The sequence below is a fragment of the Oryctolagus cuniculus genome, chromosome 8, assembly GCF_964237555.1.
Source record: "Oryctolagus cuniculus chromosome 8, mOryCun1.1, whole genome shotgun sequence".
Taxonomy (NCBI): domain Eukaryota; kingdom Metazoa; phylum Chordata; class Mammalia; order Lagomorpha; family Leporidae; genus Oryctolagus; species Oryctolagus cuniculus.
Window position 1 is genome coordinate 42291364 of NC_091439.1, and position 19387 is coordinate 42310750.

Sequence of the window (19387 nt, forward strand, 5' to 3'; positions counted from 1 at the left end):
AAATGAAGGATTATGAATAAAATAGCGCAAAAATATAATTTTAAATACATTGGGATCAAATTTGAGAGGAGATGTGGAGTGGAAATAGAAGCTCAAAGAATGAACGGAGTGAAGCAAAATTTTCTATTTTCTCTTTCCACATATGGACACATACACAGGAGGACATTATAAAAAGTATTATGAAAAAACTGCATGGATTTTTGAAAAATTTTTTGCAACAAATCTTCTCATTTTAATTTTCCATGAACTTTTCAAAGTATCCTCACATAGAAAGTTCCTAGGCTGGAAGCTAGAAGTCCAAGGGTTACTATAGAATAAATATTGTAGTTAGAAGATAGTAAATCTTTTGATTGGGCCAAAATGTTTAGCATTTCATATGCTATCTTCAAGTTTATCAAATTCCTAGTGGTTTTTTCCATGTTGTTTGAGCCCCAGTTATTAGGTTGTCTAGCATATGAAGACTTAGAGTGATATGGCATGATATTTTGGACCCTGTTTTTTATTTATTTATTTTTTATTTGACAGGTAGAGTTAGAGAGAGAGAGAGAGAGAGAAAGGTCTTCCTTCCATTGGTTCACTCCCCAGATGGCCACTATGGACGGTGCTGCGCCGATCTGAAGCCAGGAGCCAGGTGCTTCCTCCTGGTCTCCCATGCAGGTGCAGGGCCCAAGCACCTGGGCCATCCTCCACTGCCTTCCCAGGCCACAGCAGAGAGCTGGACTGAAAGAGGAGTAACCGGGACAGAATCTGGCACCCATGTGGGATGCCGGCTTCACAGGTGGAGGATTAGCCAAGTGAGCTACAGCGTCGGCCCCGGCCCCTATGTTTTTAATATGGTCAAAATTTTCCCACAGCCACAGCCTGTGTATTTCAGTTGAGATTTACCCAACGTAGGTTCTGAGACAGATGAGCCATAATATGTATAACAGTTCCCAATGAGTTATAACGTAAAATTAAAACTTAGTGTTAAGGTATATTAGTGTAATTTAAATGATACCATATTTTTTTTAACTTTTATTTAGTAAATATAAATTGCCAAAGTACAGTTTATGGATTACAATGCCCCTCCCCATAATTTCATAATTTCCCTCCCACTCACACCCCTCCCATCTCCCGCTCCCTCTCCCATTCCATTCACATCAAGATTCATTTTCAATTATCTTTATATACAGATCAATTTAGTATATATTAAGTAAAGATTTCATCAGTTTGCACCCACACAGAAACACAAAGTGTAAAATACTGTTTCAGTACTAGTTATAGCATTAAATTGCAATGTACAGCACATTAAGGACAGATCCCACATGAGAAGTAAGTACACAGTGACTGCTGTTGTTGACTTAACAATTTGACACTCTTGTTTATGGCGTCAGTAATCTCCCTAGGCTCTAGTGATGAGTTGCAAAGGCTTTGGAAGCCTTTTGAGTTCACTGACTTCGATCTTATTCCAACAGGGTCATAGTCAAAGTGGAAGTTCTCTCCTCCCCTCAGAGAAAGGTACCTCCTTCTTTGATGGCCCCGTTCTTTCCACTGGGATTTCACTCGCAGAGATCTTTCATTTAGGTCTTCTTTTTTTTTTTTTTTCCCCCAGGGTGTCTTGGCTTTCCATGCCTAAAATACTCTCATGGGCTCTTCAGCCATATCCGAATGCCTTTAGGGCTGTTCTGAGGCCAAAGTGCTATTTAGGACATCTGCCATTCTATGAGTCTGCTGTGTATCCTGCTTCCCATGATGGATTATTCTCTCCCTTTTTTATTCTATCAGTTAGTATTAGCAGACACTAGTCTTGTTTCTGTGATCCCTTTGACTCTTAGACCTATCAGTGTGATCAATTGTGAACTGAAATTAATCACTTGGACTAGTGAGATGGCATTGGTACATGCCACCTTGATGGGATTGTATTGGAATCCCCTGGCACGTTAATGATACCATATTTTGAGGCTACACTGAATGCTACATATAATTTGTTTTAGTAAACTGCCTCAGATTTAATACTGTATAAAATTACACTATTAACAAATGATTGAAAGTGAAATACACTATATTTACATGAAAATACTCATTTTCAATACTTGTTTTCACTTATTTCTGAATAGTGATATAAATTTAACTAAACATTAAGTGGCCTGAACTATAACTACATTGCTTGTGGGACATTTTGGCAACTGCTGAGTTTTAGTACTCTTAACTTTCATATTTGATGTGACTCATCATTTGTCTAGGAAAACTTGGGGAAATCAAGCCTGATGGTGAATTCTCTGCATCAGTACATTATACCATCATTAACCCAGGTAATCAAGCCAAACACCCAGAAGCAAAGCCCAAACTTGAACAAGGACACCAAACCAAGGGGGTGAGTAGGGTGGAAATCCAGCTTTACTCTGCTAACCAAGACATATGCCTTTGTATGAAAACTTTTGGCCTGAGGGATTGGTTCTCTAATTTCTAATCATCAGGGTAAACTCTGGCCTTGTCCAAGAATTCTTCTATATTCCCTTCTCTCTCCACTTCCTGTTCCATCAGTTGTTCTGTTGGCTGTCTCCCAGCATGCTCTCAATGAGTCCATTTCTGCCCACTTCCACTGCTATTGCTCTAGTCCAAGCAACTGTTACCCTTGCTGCAACTTCTGAAATAACCTATTGACAAGTCTTCCTCCTTCCCCCACTTCCTCTCCCAAACAACCAGGAAACCATTTTGTTTTTGGAAGAATCTTTTTTAAAAAACAAACAAAAAAAAAGAGATTTATTTGAAGGCAGAGTTAGAGGGAGAGGGAGAGGAAGGAGGGCAGGGGGCGATGGAGAGGGAAAAGGACCATTTTATTTTTAGAAGAATCTTTTTTTATTTTAACAGGCAGAGTGGACAGTGAGAGAGAGAGACAGAGAGAAAGGTCTTCCAGTGCCGTTGGTTCACCCTCCAATGGCCGCTGCGGCTGGCGCACCGCGATGATCTGAAGGCAGGAGCCAGGTGCTTCTCCTGGTCTCCCATGGGGTGCAGGGCCCAAGCACATGGGCCATCCTCCACTGCACTCCCGGGCCACAGCAGAGAGCTGGCCTGGAAGAAGGGCAACCGGGACAGAATCCAGCACCCCAACCGGGACTAGAACCTGGTGTGCTGGCACCGCAAGGCGGAGGATTAGCCTGTTGAGCCACGGTGCCGGCTTTAGAAGAATCTTACTGGGGCTGGCGCTGTGGCGCAGTGGGTTAAGGCCCTGGCCTGAAGCACCGACATCACATATGGGCGCTGGTTCAAGACCTGGCTGCTCCACTTTGATCCAGCTGTCTGCTGTGGCCTGGATGTAGAAGATGGTCCAAGTCCTTGCGCCCCTGCACCCACGTGAGAGACCCGGAAGAAGCTCCTGGTTCTTGGATCGGCGCAGCTCCGGCCATTGTGGCCAAATGGGGAGTGGACCAGTGGATGGAAGACTCTCTCTCTCATTCTCTTTCTCTCCCTCTCCTCTCTCTCTGTAACTCTTTCAAATAAATTAAAAAAAATCTTAAAAGAATCTATTGACACAAATAGATGTGCTTTAAATATTTTAAGATTAGAAAACAGAAATAAGTCAGAAGGAGTCAGATCAGTACTGGAAGGCAGATACCTGATTTCCCATCAAAACTGTAGTAAAATTGCCCTTGTTTAATAAAAGCAATGGGCCAGTAGTGTTACAGTGAAGGACTCTCTGGTGTTTTTCTGCTAATGCTTTGGCTTTTTCAAAATACTGTCTTGATTAGCAAATGTTATTGTTTTCTGACCATATAAAAATGTCAACAAGACTTAAGCAAACCAAAAAACTATTGACATGAGCTTTCTGTTGACCAACTGATCCACTCTTGCTTCAACTAAATTAGTTCCAGTTTGTAGCAGCCATTGTATTTTGTTTTGAGAGTCTCATTGGTAAAGCCGTTTACTTAAAATTCTTAGACAAAAATGCTTCAGGATCTTGACCCCACTTGTTTAAAATTCCCACTAAAATGCCGGTGCTGTGGCTCACTAGGCTAATCCTCCGCCTTGCGGTGCTGGCACACCGGGTTCTAGTCCAGGTCAGGGCGCTGGATTCTGTCCTGGTTGCCCCTCTTCCAGGCCAGCTCTCTGCTGTGGCCCGGGAGTGCAGTGGAGGATGGCCCTAGTACTTGGGCCCTGCACCCCATGGGAGACCAGGAGAAGCACCTGGCTCCTGCCATCGGATCAGCGCGGTGCGCCGGCCGCAGCACACTGGCCTTGGTGGCCATTGGAGGGTGAACCAACGGCAAAAGGAAGACCTTTCTCTCTGTCTCTCTCTCACTGTCCACTCTGCCTGTCCAATAAATAAATAAATAAATAAATAGAAATAAAAAATTCCCACTAAAAGCATTGCTCCTTCTGCAGCTGATCTGGCACAACAGTTTTGGCAACCATAAAACAGAAAGTTTGTTCAACTTTAAAATTTCAGTCAGAATTGTGTAAACTGAGTCAACTAGGTGTCTTCTTGACTATAGTAGCTGCTATAAATGGTCAGTTCTCTTCATTTAGGATACAAGCAAGATTAGTTTTTTTTCTTACAACTTAAATTGCATGGTCTGCTCCTGTGGACTTCCTTGTCAGCATTATCTTGTTCCTTCTTAAAGTGAATTGTTCATTTGTAAACTATTGATTTTTTGGGGGACATTGTTCCCACAAATTTTTCGTACATCATCTTTGTTTTCCCACCCAAGCTTCACCATCAATTTGACATTTGTTCTTGTTTCAGCTTTGGCAGAATCATGCTATGTTGCTAAGAGCTCTTACTGATGTCTTATCCTTTAGTGCCTCAAACTGGCAAACTAGTCTAAGTTTATTTTGGTGCAGAGGATTTTTTATATCCATGCATATTTTTTCCACAATACACATTTTCATGAACTTTAAAAATAATTTTTATTTGAAAGGCAGAAAGAAAGAGACAAAGACTGAGAGCTCCCATCTGCTGGTTCATTCCCCAAATGCCCCCAACAGCTGAGATTGAACCAGGCAGAAAACAGGAATTCAGAACTCAATCTCCGTTCTCCCGTGTGGGTGGTAGGGACCCAAGTACTTGAGCCATCAACCAATAGGTGTGCATTAGCAGGAAGCTAGAATTGAGCAAAGCCAGAACTCAAACCCAAGTTCTCCAATATGGGATATAGATATTCCAAATAGTGTCTTAACCACTATGCCAAAAGCCCGCTCCCATGACCTTTTTGAAGACCCCTCATATTCAGATCTGAGAAAGAACTGGGTGGAGATAAAAGTTCATGTGATAGGCAATGTTATGCTTTATTTGGAGTTTTGGAGTTATTTGGTGTTTCATTCAGTAAGCTGTTTATTCATTTATTTACCCATTTACTAAATTAACTAATATTTTGAGTATTTACTATGTGCCACTACTGTAGGCACTAAGGGTACATCAGTGAACAAAACAGAAAACAAAAATCTGGGTCTTAATTGAATTTACATTCTAATGTGACATACAGTAAGAAAATAAGTAGAACTATACAGTATATTTTCAGAAGTATTAACACAATTATTCTTAGGTGTTTAAATTTTAACTGAAAAGTGATCCTTGTTAAGAATTTGGATATAATTTATGTACTGTAACATTTTCCAGATGAAAATGTAGATTCAGTAGTTTGTAGGAAATTCATAAAGCTGTGTGGCCATCTTCACCATCTAATTCCAGAACATCTTCACTACCCCCCCACAAAAGAAATCCTATATCTGTTATCAGTCACTCTCCGTTTCCCTCTTCCCGCAGTCCCTGACAACTACTAATCTACTTTTAGTCTCTATGGCTTTGCTTATTCTTGATGTTTTACATAAATGGGATCATATGGTATGTGACCTTTCATGTTTAGTGTCTTTCACCTAGTATGTTTTCTTTTCTTTTTTTTTTTATCTTTTATTTAATGAATATAAATTTCCAAAGTACGACTCATGGGTTACAATGGCTTTCCCCCCCCATACCGTCCCTCCCACCCACAACCCTCCCCTTTCCCACTCCCTCTCCCCTTCCATTCACGTCAAGATTCATTTTCGATTATCTTAATATACAGAAGATCAGCTTAGTATACCTTAAGTAAGGATTTCAACAGTTTGTTCCCACACAGAAACATAAAGTGAAAAATAATAGATGATTTTTTTTTAAATGATGATGAAATCAGATCAGACCTATTGTCATGTTTAATCCCAGTGAGAGTCAAGTTGGGAATTGATAATTTCTTTTTTTTATAGCCCTGTAGAAATAATATCAGAATTTGTGGACTCAAAAGGCTTCCAGGGGCTGGTGCTGTGGCGCAGCAGGTTAACGCCCTGGCCTGAAGTGCCAGCATCCCATATGGGTGCTGGTTCGAGTCCGGGCTGTTCTACTTCCGATCCAGCTCTCTGCTATGGCCTGGGAAAACAGTAGAAGATGGCCCAAGTGCTTGGGCCCCTGCACCCAAGTGGGTGACCCAGAGGAAGCTCCTGGCTCCTGGCTTCGGATCGGTGCAGCTCCAGCCATTGCGGCCAACTGGGGAGTGAACCACCCGATGGAAGACTTCTCTTTCTCTCTCTGCCTCTCCTCTCTCTGTGTAACTCTGACTTTCACATAAATAAATAAATTTTAAAAAAGGCTTCCATAGCATTGGCAGCTCATGACAAGAGCCTCGGGTGATCACTGACGTCATAAATAAGAGTGTCAATTGTTAAATCAACAACAGGAGTCACTGTGCACTTGCTCCTCATGTAGGACCTCTGACCTTAATGTGTTGTACTATGAGAGTTAACAGTAAAACTAGTCTTCAAACAGTACTTTATACTTTGTGTGTCTGTGTGGGTGCTAACTATTGAAATCTTTACTTAGTATAGAGTTGCTCTTCTGTATATAAAGATAATTAAAAATGAATCTTAATGAAGAATGGGATGGGAGAGGGAGTAGGAGGTGGGATGGGAGTGGGGGTGGGTGTGGGTGTGCGGGTATTGGGGGGGAGAAGAACCGCTATAATCCAAAAGCTGTACCTATGAAATATATATTTATTAAATAAAAGCTTTCTAAAAAAAAAAAAAAAGAATTTGGAAAACATTATGTTGAGTGAAATAAGCCAACCCCAAAGGGACAAATACCACTTGTTCTCCTTGATAGGTGACAACTGAGCACCAAAAAGGAAACCTGTTAAAGTGAAATGAACACTATGAGAAATGGTGACTTGATTAGCCCTCACCCTGACTGTTGATGAGCAGCTTAATATGTTATCCCTCTTAGTATTTTTTTTGTTTGTTCTACTTAATACTTTTGGTTGAATACTGTAATCAATACACAATTCTTCTTAAGTGCTGAAACTTAACTGAAAAGTGATCGCTGTTAAATATAAGAGTGGGAATAAGAGAGGGAAGAGATGTGCAATTCGGGACATGCTCAAGCTGACTTACCTCCAACGGTAGAGTTAGAAACATACCAGGGGATTCCAATTCAATCCCATCAAGGTGGCATGTACCAATGCCATCTCACTAGTCCCAGTGATCAATTTCTGTTCACAATTGATCGTAATGATAGGACTAAGAACCAAAGGGATCACAGAAACAAGAATAGTGTCTGCAAATACTAGCTGATAGAATCAAAAAGGGAGAGAATGATCCAACATGGGAAGTGAGATACACAGCAGACTCACAGAATGGTGGATGTCCTAAACAGCACTCTGGCCTCAGAATCAGCTCTAAAGGTATTCGGATATGGCTGAAAAGCCCATTAGAGTATTTTAGGCATGGAAAGCCAAGACACCCTGGGGGGGAAAAATCTAAATGAAAGATCTCCACGAGTGAGATCCCAGTGGAAAGAATGGGTCCTCAAAGAAGGAGGTACCTTTCTCTGAAGGGAGGAGAGAACTTCCACTTTGACCATGGCCTTGTCTAAATATGATCAGAGTCAGTGAACTCAAGGGGCTTCCATAGCTTTGGCAGCTCATGACAAGAGCCTAGGGTGATTACTGATGCCATAAACAAGAGTGTCAATTTGTTAAGTCAACAACAGGAGTCACAGTGCACTTACTCCTCATGTAGGATCTTTGTCCTTAGTGTGCTGTACATTGAGATTTAATGCTATAACTAGTACTCAAACAGTATTTTTCACTTTATGTTTTTGTGTGGGAGCAAACTGTTGAAATCTTTACTTAATGTATGCTAAACTGATATTCTATATATAAAGAGAATCGAAAATGAATCTTGATGTGAATGGAAGGGGAGAGGGAGTGGATAAGTGGAGGGTTGCGGGTTGGAGGGACATTATGGGGGGGAAGCCATTGTAATCCATATTCTGTACTTCGGAAATTTATATTCATTAAATAAAGTTAAAAAAAAGAAAAAAAGTAATGATCAAGAAGGGGGGGTATGTAATAATTAGAGGGAAAGCGATTGACATTTCAGATAGCATATTTAAGGAAGGAATGTTTGAGAAGGCTGTTGTTAAAAATTTGAAAAAAATTAACCCACATCAAGTTACCTTGCTCTGTTAGTTTTTTTCACCTGTAAAATGGACAGAATATCCACTAAAGTTAGTCATTGGGAAGAATATATTGATAGTTGTAAATCTCTTAGTATGTGTTATGCAATGAATGTTTGGCATTATTTTATTTCATATATGAGTAAGCACTCTATGTGTTTTTAAGGTAACTTTTGAATATATGCCATAGAATTTAACACATAAATCTTTCATGATTGAAGTTGAAGAAAATTTGGATTTCTGGTAGAATCCTGCCTGATTTCTGCAGCTGATCACAAGGCTACTGTCAGAATGTTTTATTCCTACACTACACATGCCATGTTAGTTTGACCGCAGTAGGCATCTCAGATGCTTTGGGCTCCTTATTCAGTGGAACAATCTGTCAAGAACTGTGAAAGATTTGAGATTTTATTTAAAAGCTTTACTGTTAGTCTGCCCCAGTTTCAAGGATGATGGCAGAAGATGTCAGATTCCTATGTCAGGGACAAAGGATTTTATTATTTATAGCTTTGGCATCAGCACATTTGTATAGTTCTTCTTATCCCCAGTTCCCATGGAGGCAGCACATTTGGGTCCAGACAGATAAATACGACACAGTGGATTATGTTACAGCAGAAATATGAGTTTGGAGAATTCTGATCTTTTGCAAAAGAGGGAAATAGTGTATCTCCTAGGAATGTAGGGAAATCTGCTCTTTGGTCTGCGAGATGGAGATACATATTTTTAAGACTGTCCACGATACAGATACCCTTGAAAATAAAATTCTGAACAAAGGGCAGTTTTTCCTATGGAGGACGAGCAGAAATGTGAGAGAACCATTGAGAATATCTTCCAATAGAATCTCTAATATTTCTGAAGACCGTGTTGTGCCTTTCCCTGACTGTATCCTATTTCAGCTAATTTTAAAAACTATTTACATATTTTATGTAATTAAATAATTTTATAAATAATAATCTGTAAAAATATTTTATAACTAACACAGGATGGAGATGTATAAAAATTAAGCTAAAAAAGGAGGTACAAATTCAAAAACAACTATAGACTGAAACCATTATTGTGACTTTATTACAATAGTTACAAACAATATTTTAGTGGTATATGATCATTTCACAGTTGTTTAAACTATATACAAACTGATATTTATACAAGTCTACAATAAAAAAGGAAAACACAATTGATGACCACACCCCCCCATCCCATTATCAATAATGTTCTCTTTCTAAAAGTTATGGCCAATAACAGAAAAATTTCACAGTTATTCTGCAAATATTTTAAAGATGCAGGAATCATATTGCACATAATACAATTATAAACCCTAATGAGCAAATTTATATATTTTAATCTAGCTTTTCACAAAATTTACATTATCATGCAACACTTCACTGTACATAGAATGGTGGAACTAAACAAGTTAACTTATAAACTTTTCTGTAATAGCCACAAAATTAGAATTATTTTAAAGTTATAGTTAAAATTATACTATAAAAACACTTCAGTGTAATAAAACTGAATGGATACAGTCATAATTTGTTCACAGATCAAGTTATGTTTTAGTGTTCTTCTTTGTCTTTTCCTTTCTTTTCCTTTTCATCCTGTAGTGCAGTGCCAAGCTTTTTGATGAGAACTGACAAGACTTTGTCCAGTGGGTCCATGACTCCTCTCTGAAGCCATTTAGGAATAGTAGTCCTGGCATGATGAAAGCCCAGTTTTTGAAGAATATAATCAACGCCTACTGGATCGATCTTTCTTCCGGTCCAAGAAATTAATCTAAAATAATAATTATAAGTAGTTAACTATTCAGTAGTATAATTCCATAGCACAGTCCTGAAGGTAGGTCTAAGAACATCACTGAATCTCTATAAAATACTCAGTAGGTATAGGTATATCTGAAATACTTTCAGTAGATGCATTTGAATAATTAGAACTGTAATTCCTGGATTCACTATAATAACAGTATTCAAAAAATAATAGATATATGACTGTTAAGTATCACTGAGAGCCTATAGAACAATATTGTTTACTGAGTTTCATTTTGATTTATTTATTTTAGGCCTGAAGACATTTGATTAATTCTAAAAGACTTTATGAGCATATGGCAAAGTGGGGACAGAAGGTTAAAATTTACTGAGTGTGCCATGTGCCAAACATGTTTGAAGGGAGGACCGTTCTCCCTATTCCTGTTACTTGGCTTCTGTATGGGGGAGTGACAGCTGTTAGTGAAATAGTCCTGGCCTTTCTCTGCCCCATATTGATTTATTTGCCTGGCAAAGTTAACAAAGGAACTGAGTAGTATAGTTCAGTATCCTCCTCCCTACTTTTTCTTGGGAATGACTCATACTGTTTTTTTTGTTTTTTGTTTTTTTAATATTTATTTATTTTTTTTGAAAGGTGGAGTTACAGAGACGGTGGCAAAGAAGGAGAAAGTGAGTCTTCCATCTACTGGTTCATTCCCCAAACAGCCGTGATTGCTGGAGCTGGGCTGATCTGAAGCCAGAAACCCGGTCTCCCACCTGGGGTGCAGGGGCCCAAAGACTTGGGCCATCTTCCAATGCATTCCCAAGCCATAGCACAGAGCTAGATTGGAAGTGGAATAGGCAGGACTTGAACCAGCACCCATATGGGATGCCGGCACTGCAGGCAGTGGCTTTACCTGCTATACCACAGTGCTGGTCCCAAGGGAACCACACATTTTGGATTATTCCTCCATGCCAAAGGCTTTTTAAGGGCAGGCCCCTAAGCAGGTTACCCTGAGAGAACTCAGTGTTACATGTGGCTAGGTGAGTATACAGGGCTGCTGACTACACATCTCCAGGGCTTGAATTCTGCATCCTTAAAGCCTGTAGATAAGTCTAAACTTCAACTTCGTAGGCTATTGCCAATAGACATCTAAACACATTCTCTATTATCAGTTCTGTTTTTTTTTTTTTTTTTTTTTGACAGGCAGAGTGGACAGTGAGAGAGAGAGACAGAGAGAAAGGTCTTCCTTTTGCCGTTGGTTCACCCCACAATGGCCACTGCGGCTGGTGTGCTGCAACCGGTGCACCACGCTGATCCAGAGCCAGGTGCTTCTCCTGGTCTCCCATGGGGTGCAGGGCCCGAGGACTTGGGCCATCCTCCACTGCACTCCTGGGCCACAGCAGAGAGCTGGACTGGAAGAGGGGCAACCGGGACAGAATCCGGCACCTCAACTGGGACTAGAACCCGGGGTGCTGGTGCCGCAGGAGGAGGATTAGCCAATTGAGCCATGGCACCGGCCTCTATCAGTTCTAAAACGGTCATTTTGACAACTTTCTCCCCCTATTTCAATTGGTCTTGAACTCAGGTGGGAGGGAGGTATTAAACATTGATGTCCTTAAACTCAAATAGTTATATGCATTTAGCATCAACTCATTTAACTAGTGTAACAACCTTTCAAGGTACGTAATATCATTTTCCAAATTTTTTTATTTGGGGCAACTGAGACAGAAAGGAAAGAGTTAGTTAAGGTCTTTTGGACTAGCTCATTTAGCTACCATGTCTTTAAGCTGGGCTTACAGACAGTGCTTTTACCCATGCTCTCTACCACTACACTGTGTTATGTAACTACTCTTGTTAATTTGCTAAAAAAAGAATATGGTAACTATTTTTATATTATTTGAAATTAAATTCATTTTATATACAATTTAAATATGAGGGTACTTCAAAAAGTAAGTGTAAAAATGGAATTAAAAGGTGAGTTTGAGGTAGTGTTGTGGTGTTGTAGCATCCCATATTAGAATGCTGGTTCAAGTCCCACCTCCACTTCTGATCCAGCTCCCAGCAAATGTACCTGGAAAGTAGTGGAAGATGGCCCAAGTAATTGGGCCTTTTGCCACCCAACCTGGTTGGAGTTCTGGGCTCCTGGCTTCAGCATAGCCCAGCCCCAGCTGTTGTGGCCATTTGGAGAGTGAACCAGTAGATGGAAGATCTCTTTCTGTCTCTCCCTCTCTGTCACTCTGCCTTTCAAATAAATAAAATAAATACTTTTTTAAAAGTTTAAGTTTATTCTGGTATAAAAATGTTTGAAATCCATGCATATGAGGGATCTTCAAAAAGCTCATGGAAAGGTATGTCCTAAAAACACTATGCATGGATATCAACAATCCTTTGTACCAAAATAAACTTAACTTTTAACTCCATTTTCTCTTAACTTTTTGAAGTACCCTTGTATATTTTCACTGTATAAGATACTTAGTCAATTCCATTATAATTATTTAGACTCACAAATACAAATTTCCAAATATTTTTCTGAACTGATAGCTTTGCAATATTTTAGTATTGTCTCTGAATTATAGCACTGTTAATATTTCTCATACTGAAGTTTTTGATTTGGTTATGAAAATTTTTACTGAATACAAATTACTAGCACACACAGTCACTTCTTTCTCCTTATACAAGAATACATTGTATAACAGTTTTTTTACTTTGGGATTATTTTGTGGCATAAATATGTCTATTAAATTTATCTAAATAAAATTAACTGTTTTTGCAGAACATTGACCTGGTATAAATGGACTTTTTTGAATACCTCTTATTCTAGGATTCAGACAGTTAATTTAATCAACAAAGCAGATGAAAGGAAAGAGAAAAATATAGGAAGGCTATGTCAATCACAAACAAGGACAAAGAAAGCAAGTACCACTGGTTATGGAAACCATTATCACTAAAGCTAGGAAATATTTTGAAATTTTGGTATGAAAAGCTGATGTAATTGGGATCATGACTGTAACAGAACATAACTCAGTAAGGAGCCTGAATCTAACAACGTTAAATTTGACATTTTAGGCATGGATTTACACTGCTTAATATGCACATAGAATGTTATTGTAGGTTCTATTATATTGTCCTAATATATACCGTGAGAGAGTATAATGGGTCCTTAATCATGATGTACAACATCTAAATTTTTTTACTGTAGCTAAGGCTAATGTGAAAATAACATCATGATGAGAAAGTGGAAAAAATGATAGTAATAGCAGAGGAGAAGTTACTGCCATATTTTAGAAATTAACTGACAGAGTGTCACAGAGTGGACAGCTAAAATTAGTGCTGAGGTATTCTGGATGTGTGCTCTTCATTTGCCATACTTAAAAAATCTTACAAAGCCAGAAAAGAGTAGCAAAAAAGTCAGTAGCTATAGAAATTACAAGTAAGTAACTACTAAAATATTTGACAACCATACTTAACCCATACTATTCAGAACCTATTTTTCATAGTAATAATGCCTTAGGATATGCGTAAAATATATACACCCATTGCTTACCTAAGAGTGGGTTCTAGATGCCATGTGTTACACATAAAATCTCTCCAGTCCACAGTAGTATAAGTGATGCTATCTTCTCTGTCTTTATCAGAGGCATTGTCGTCATGTATAATAACTGGACTTTTCTGTCCAGGTCGGGTAGATAAAATTCGAGGTGGAAAAATGGCTGTAATGAAAATAAAAGATTAACTTTTTTTTTTTTTTTTTTTTTTTTTGGCCAGGCAGAGTTAGTGAGAGAGAGAGAGACACACAGAGAGTTATAGACAGTGAGAGAGAAACAGAAAGGTCTTCCTTCTGTTGGTTCACTTCCCTAGTGGCTGCTACGGCTGGCGCTGCGCCAATCCAAAGTCAGGAGCTGGGTACTTCCTCCCAGTCTCCTATACGGGTGCAGAGACCCAAGCACTTGGGCCACCCTCCGCTGCCCTCCCGGGCCACAGCAGAGAACTGGATTGGAAGAGGAGCAACTGGGACAGAATCTGGTGCCCCAACTGGGACTAGAACCCAGGCTGCCGGTGCCGCAGGCGGAGGATTAGCCAAGTGAGCCACAGCACCGGCCAAAAGATTAACATTATATGTATGTATCTTATAATAAATTGATTTTAAGTCACCAGAAGAACAGAACACTCACAGTTGGTTCCATCTCTCACTTTATGATCTGGTCAAAGCCTTACTTAATTTTACTCCTAAAAATGTAATATTGTGAAATAAACCATAAATAAATATTAACTAGTATATGTTGGAGAAAAAACAATGTCGACACTAATGATAAAGAATGATGAGATCATTTACTTGATGGTAAAATTAGGGTACTAAAATCATTTATAGTTCCTAAAAAATGGCTGTAGGTGGATTCTTTCTTTCATACAGGGTTTTGTAATTCTACATCTTGGTTCTGTTGTTCTTTTTCAAATTAAATGATGTGTATGTATATTTATATATACACACATACATATAATTTTAAAGGAAGAGAGAGAGAGAGCTCCTATCTGCTAGTTCACTCCCCAAATGCCCACAATGGCCAACAGTTGTGGACAAGTCTGGGAGTGCAATCCAGGTTTTCCACATGGGTGGCAGGAACCAAATTACTTAAACCATCATGCACTTAGAATCCAAGTACTCCCAATATGGACGTGGGCATCTTAATCTGCATCTTAATCACTAGGCTAAATATCTGCTCGTGGATGACTTTTAAAAACAGCTTTGAGATATAACTTATATACCATGTAATCCACACATCTGAAGAGTTTTGTCTGTTACTGGCCAAATACATATATTTGAAGCATGGAGTACTAAGTTAAAATGGCCTTTTCACTAGTGCATGCTTAGGTAAATGTTTTTATAATAGATAAGCCTTGGGGCCTAGGTTATGGCACAGCTGGTTAAGCCATTCCTTATAATGCCAGCATCCTGTATGGATGCCGGTTGGAGACCTGGCTGCTCCATTTCCAATCAAGCTGTCTGCTGATGGCCTGGGAAAAACAGTGGAGGATGGCTCAAGTGTTTGGGTCTTTTCACCCATGTGGGAGACCAGACGAAGCTCCTGGCTTTGGCCTGGCCCAGAGCTGGCTGTTTTGGCCATCTGGGGCGTGAACCAGCAGATGGGAAGATCTCCTCTCCCTCTCTCTCTCTCTAGCTCTTTCAAATTAATAGATAAATCTTTTTTTTCCTAAAAAAAAAAGTTCCCTGCATTCCAAATAGATTTATCTTTTTTATTTAATTCATTTTTGCCAATTATGGGCTTTTAAAAGTTCATGGAAAAAGAGAATTAAAAGATAAGGTGAACTTTCCATGAACCTTCTCTGACAATATATGCTTCTTTTTTACATAGTTGTTTTAGTCACTTCAGTTAAATTTGCAGTATTTCCTCATATTTTTCTGTTTTATAAAAACCTCCTACAAAGCCTCATTGAAAATATACATAAGATAATGTATAGGGAAATACTTTGAAAATTATAAAACATCAGTAAGTGTGAGGTATTTAGCAGATATTCAAAAGGTCTTTCACATAGCCTTGCTAATGCTGTTTACTGATACTAGCAACTCACGGAGGAAGGAGACATTTTATATTCATTTTATTACTAGACTATAAAAACTCATATACATGACATTGTATTTCCTTCAGCTTGAAAGAAAAAATATACTGCACACCTTTTTCTTTTTCTTTAAGATAAGCTGACACTAGATCATGCAGAAACATAATGAGCTCAGCATCCATGGTCACACAAATATGGTCAGTGAACTCTGTCACCACACTGCATTCCACCTTTGGCTTTAGGTTGGCATCTGCAATGATAAAGTTCTTTTATAGTAAAACATTTAATAAGATAAGTACTCTTCCCATTAATTAAGATTTAAATAGGATGCATTTACATGTAGATGCATCTACTTGAAATGCAACTATAGAGAAATGAGTAATTTCTCTATGTACTTTACGAAATGATAGTTTATTAAGATTTGCTAGTACATGCCACTTATTCTTTATACTAGTCCTATACATGAAGTCCAATTAATATTCCCCATTTTCCTTGTCAGAAGTCATATTCCTGTTAAAACACCCATCAAGTTGACTCAGAATAAATTAATTATGTTAATATTACAAAAATAATCTAGGAGAGTACAGCAGTAGTGTGAAGTTCCTTTAGAGTTTTTTTTCAAAAAATAACTTGAGAAATTTATTTTTATAACTTGAGAAATTAAAGATTGTTCTCCCACATACCCTGTAATGAAGGCTCCTGTGGTTCTTGAACATGAATGGATTTAAAATCGAGCTGCATCCTTGGTAATGCAAAGATAGTCTCTGTTTCATGGTTGTAGCTGGAACCTCCTCGGAATCCACTCAACAAACTAGAATTCTTCACTGTAGTGCTATTCTCCGTGTTATTAGCATCGACATTACGAAGTAAATTTAGCTCTACGTGCATAACAATAAAGACAGTAAAAGTCAAATGAAACAGGCATTGATGAACCTCTAGCCTTTAAGACACTTCAGCACATAAAACTTTTATCATTTTAAAGGCTCGAAAAACATTTTTAAAAGACAGCTATAAGAAAAATATTTTTAAAAAGATAGCTATAAGTGTATGTATAGATATTACAGCTTCCAAGACCGAAGCTTTCTAATGTGATTTTTGATAAACCCAATACATGTTGGTTTTGAGTTCTCATACTTTAAAATGAATATTCTTCTCTACTGAATTCATGTCTGAACTTAAAAAAGAGTTTCATTAAGCCAAAGGGTCTCTATAGATTGAACACTCACTCTTAAAGTATCTGGAATTGAATATGATCCTGAAATTGGAATCAAGAAGTCCTAATTTTCCCCAACAGATGTGCCAAGAGTATACTATATGTGTCATAAAAATTAATATTTTTCTATTTACACTAATAGTGGTTCAGTATGCTAATAGTCTCTATGGAGCATCCCAGTTGAAAAGAAACTCTTTCCCCAAATCTGTATTTGGAAAGAATAGTTAAAACAGGAATAATCTTCTAATTTACTTTCTTATACTCCCTTATTCTCCAATATTTTAAAATAAATTTTAATTTTTTAATGTCTGCTGTTGTCTATCCTATAACTTTTCTTCACAGGGTTCAAGTTACCTTCTTTTCCATTGAAAGATGATCACTCTCAAGTTTAAAGCAATCAAGTCTTAACATGTCTCAATCTAGTGAGCCTTCTAATTCGCATTAGATGATTGGTAAAATCAATACTGCAAACTCAAACCTCAGAACAACCACAAAATAATCCATGACCACATTATCACAAGTCTGGTGTATCTAATCAAATGAAAAGAATCTCGGCCGGTGCCGCGGCTCACTAGGCTAATCCTCGGCCTTGCGGCGCCGGCACACCGGGTTCTAGTCCCGGTTGGGGCACTGGATTCTGTCCCGGTTGCCCCTCTTCCAGGCCAGCTCTCTGCTGTGGCCCGGGAGTGCAGTGGAGGATGGCCCAAGTGCTTGGGCCCTGCACCCCATGGGAGACCAGGAGAAGTACCTGGCTCCTGCCATCGGATCAGCGCAGTGCGCCGGCCGCAGCGCACTGGCCGTGGCGGCCATTGGAGGGTGAACCAACGGCAAAGGAAGACCTTTCTCCCTGTCTCTCTCTCTCACTGTCCACTCTGCCTGTCAAAAAAATAAATAAATAAAAAAAAGAATCTCATTACAAGTACTCACTTTATACTTACTATTTGGTTTCATTTTGTTCCAGCCTCCCTGAACTTTAAGTTTGTGGCATTCTGTTATTTATTTATGTAATAATTTCTCCAAACCTCCAATTATAAGCATTACTATAAAATATTTTAACAATATTATTTTCCAAAGTATTTCTAAGTTTTTATAGTACAATAAACTATTTATTTAAAGCCAATTTTATTTTAAATATTTTCATTTTCATCCAAAATAATCTGGTGCTATGAGATTTGCACTGTCAGGGTAGTAATTGTGGACTAAATAATCAATACTTGTATTAGCAGGAATAAAATGAAACTTTGTTTAAAGTATACCTGGCTTAAGTTCTAAATATAGCCAATATTACCCAAAATATAGCAAACAAAGTAAACTTAACAGACTCAAATTTTTAACCTTCATTCCTTGTGGCTGTTACATAATTGAACCATTCTTTCACACTTGCTACTCCATGGGGAGGATTTTCATGGCGACGCCTTGTTATCTTGGTTATTGTTGCCATAGGACTTTCCAAAGCACCACATGGTTTTGTAACCATGGTATTATGTCCAAGATGAAAATCCAATGTTTGTACAATATAGGTAGAATGATCATTAGAACCTAGAACAAACGAAAAATACAGCTAAGTCATATATAGATAAGGAAGGCTATGAAATGAATAAATAAATGAGTAAAAGAAAAGTTTCTTTTTTTTTGTTACAATTAAATTAGTTCTCAGTAAGATGAAAAACATCAACCATTTTTTCCTTCATCACTAAGAAGCCACCATGAAGGAAAACTGAAGTACAAAGAAATTTAGTTTATCACTGTAAAAACAGAAGCAAACACAGCTTGCCTGTATGTATTATAATATAGACTTGACTGGCAAATAATTTCCTAACTCTACTACTTTTTGTCTTCTTGTCATGTTTCTGTAAAAAATATTTACAGTAACTACAATAATGACCATACCCAGCCATAGCAACAGAAACTTAAATTGCCTAAGAAAGGAGGGATGAGATGGCAAGTTTGGAAACAGGTTGTTTGACATGTCCCACATTTTATAGATTTGACAAACTGACAGTGAACAACTCAACATGTAAGATACATAACAAATAGAGTTAGACTTCAGAAATATTATAAAACAAAGATAGTAAAAATTTTTCATTTATACTTTTTTATTTTAATTTATTTTTTTTGACAGGCAGAGTGGACAGTGAGAGAGAGAGACAGAGAGAAAGGTCTTCCTTTTGCCACTGGTTCACCCTCCAATGGCCGCCGCGGCAGGCGCACAGCACTCATCCGATGGCAGGAGCCAGGTGCTCCTCCTGGTCTCCCATGGGGTGCAGGGCCCAAGGACTTGGGCCATCTTCCACTGCACTCCCGGGCCACAGCAGAGAGCTGGCCTGGAAGAGGGGCAACCGGGACAGAATCCGGTGCCCCTACCGGGACTAGAACCGAGTGTGCCAGTGCTGCTAGGC

The 19387-nt window shown here is 38.6% G+C and overlaps 1 protein-coding gene across 18 annotated transcripts in view; it reads right to left on the reverse strand.

Moving 5' to 3' along the window:
• Positions 1-9504: 9504 nt before the first annotated feature.
• BLTP1 (bridge-like lipid transfer protein family member 1) overlaps positions 9505-19387 on the reverse strand; it is a 243901-nt gene continuing 234018 nt past the window's right edge. For all 18 annotated transcript variants that reach the window (XM_008267929.4, XM_070047638.1, XM_070047636.1 and 15 more), the window contains 5 exons: positions 18324-18527; positions 16459-16653; positions 15891-16025; positions 13743-13908; positions 9505-10228 (listed from right to left, as the gene is read on the reverse strand). In XM_008267929.4, the coding sequence (XP_008266151.3) occupies positions 10012-10228; positions 13743-13908; positions 15891-16025; positions 16459-16653; positions 18324-18527 (917 nt within the window). In that variant the 3' untranslated portion in view covers positions 9505-10011. The remainder of the gene's footprint in view (positions 10229-13742; positions 13909-15890; positions 16026-16458; positions 16654-18323; positions 18528-19387) is intronic.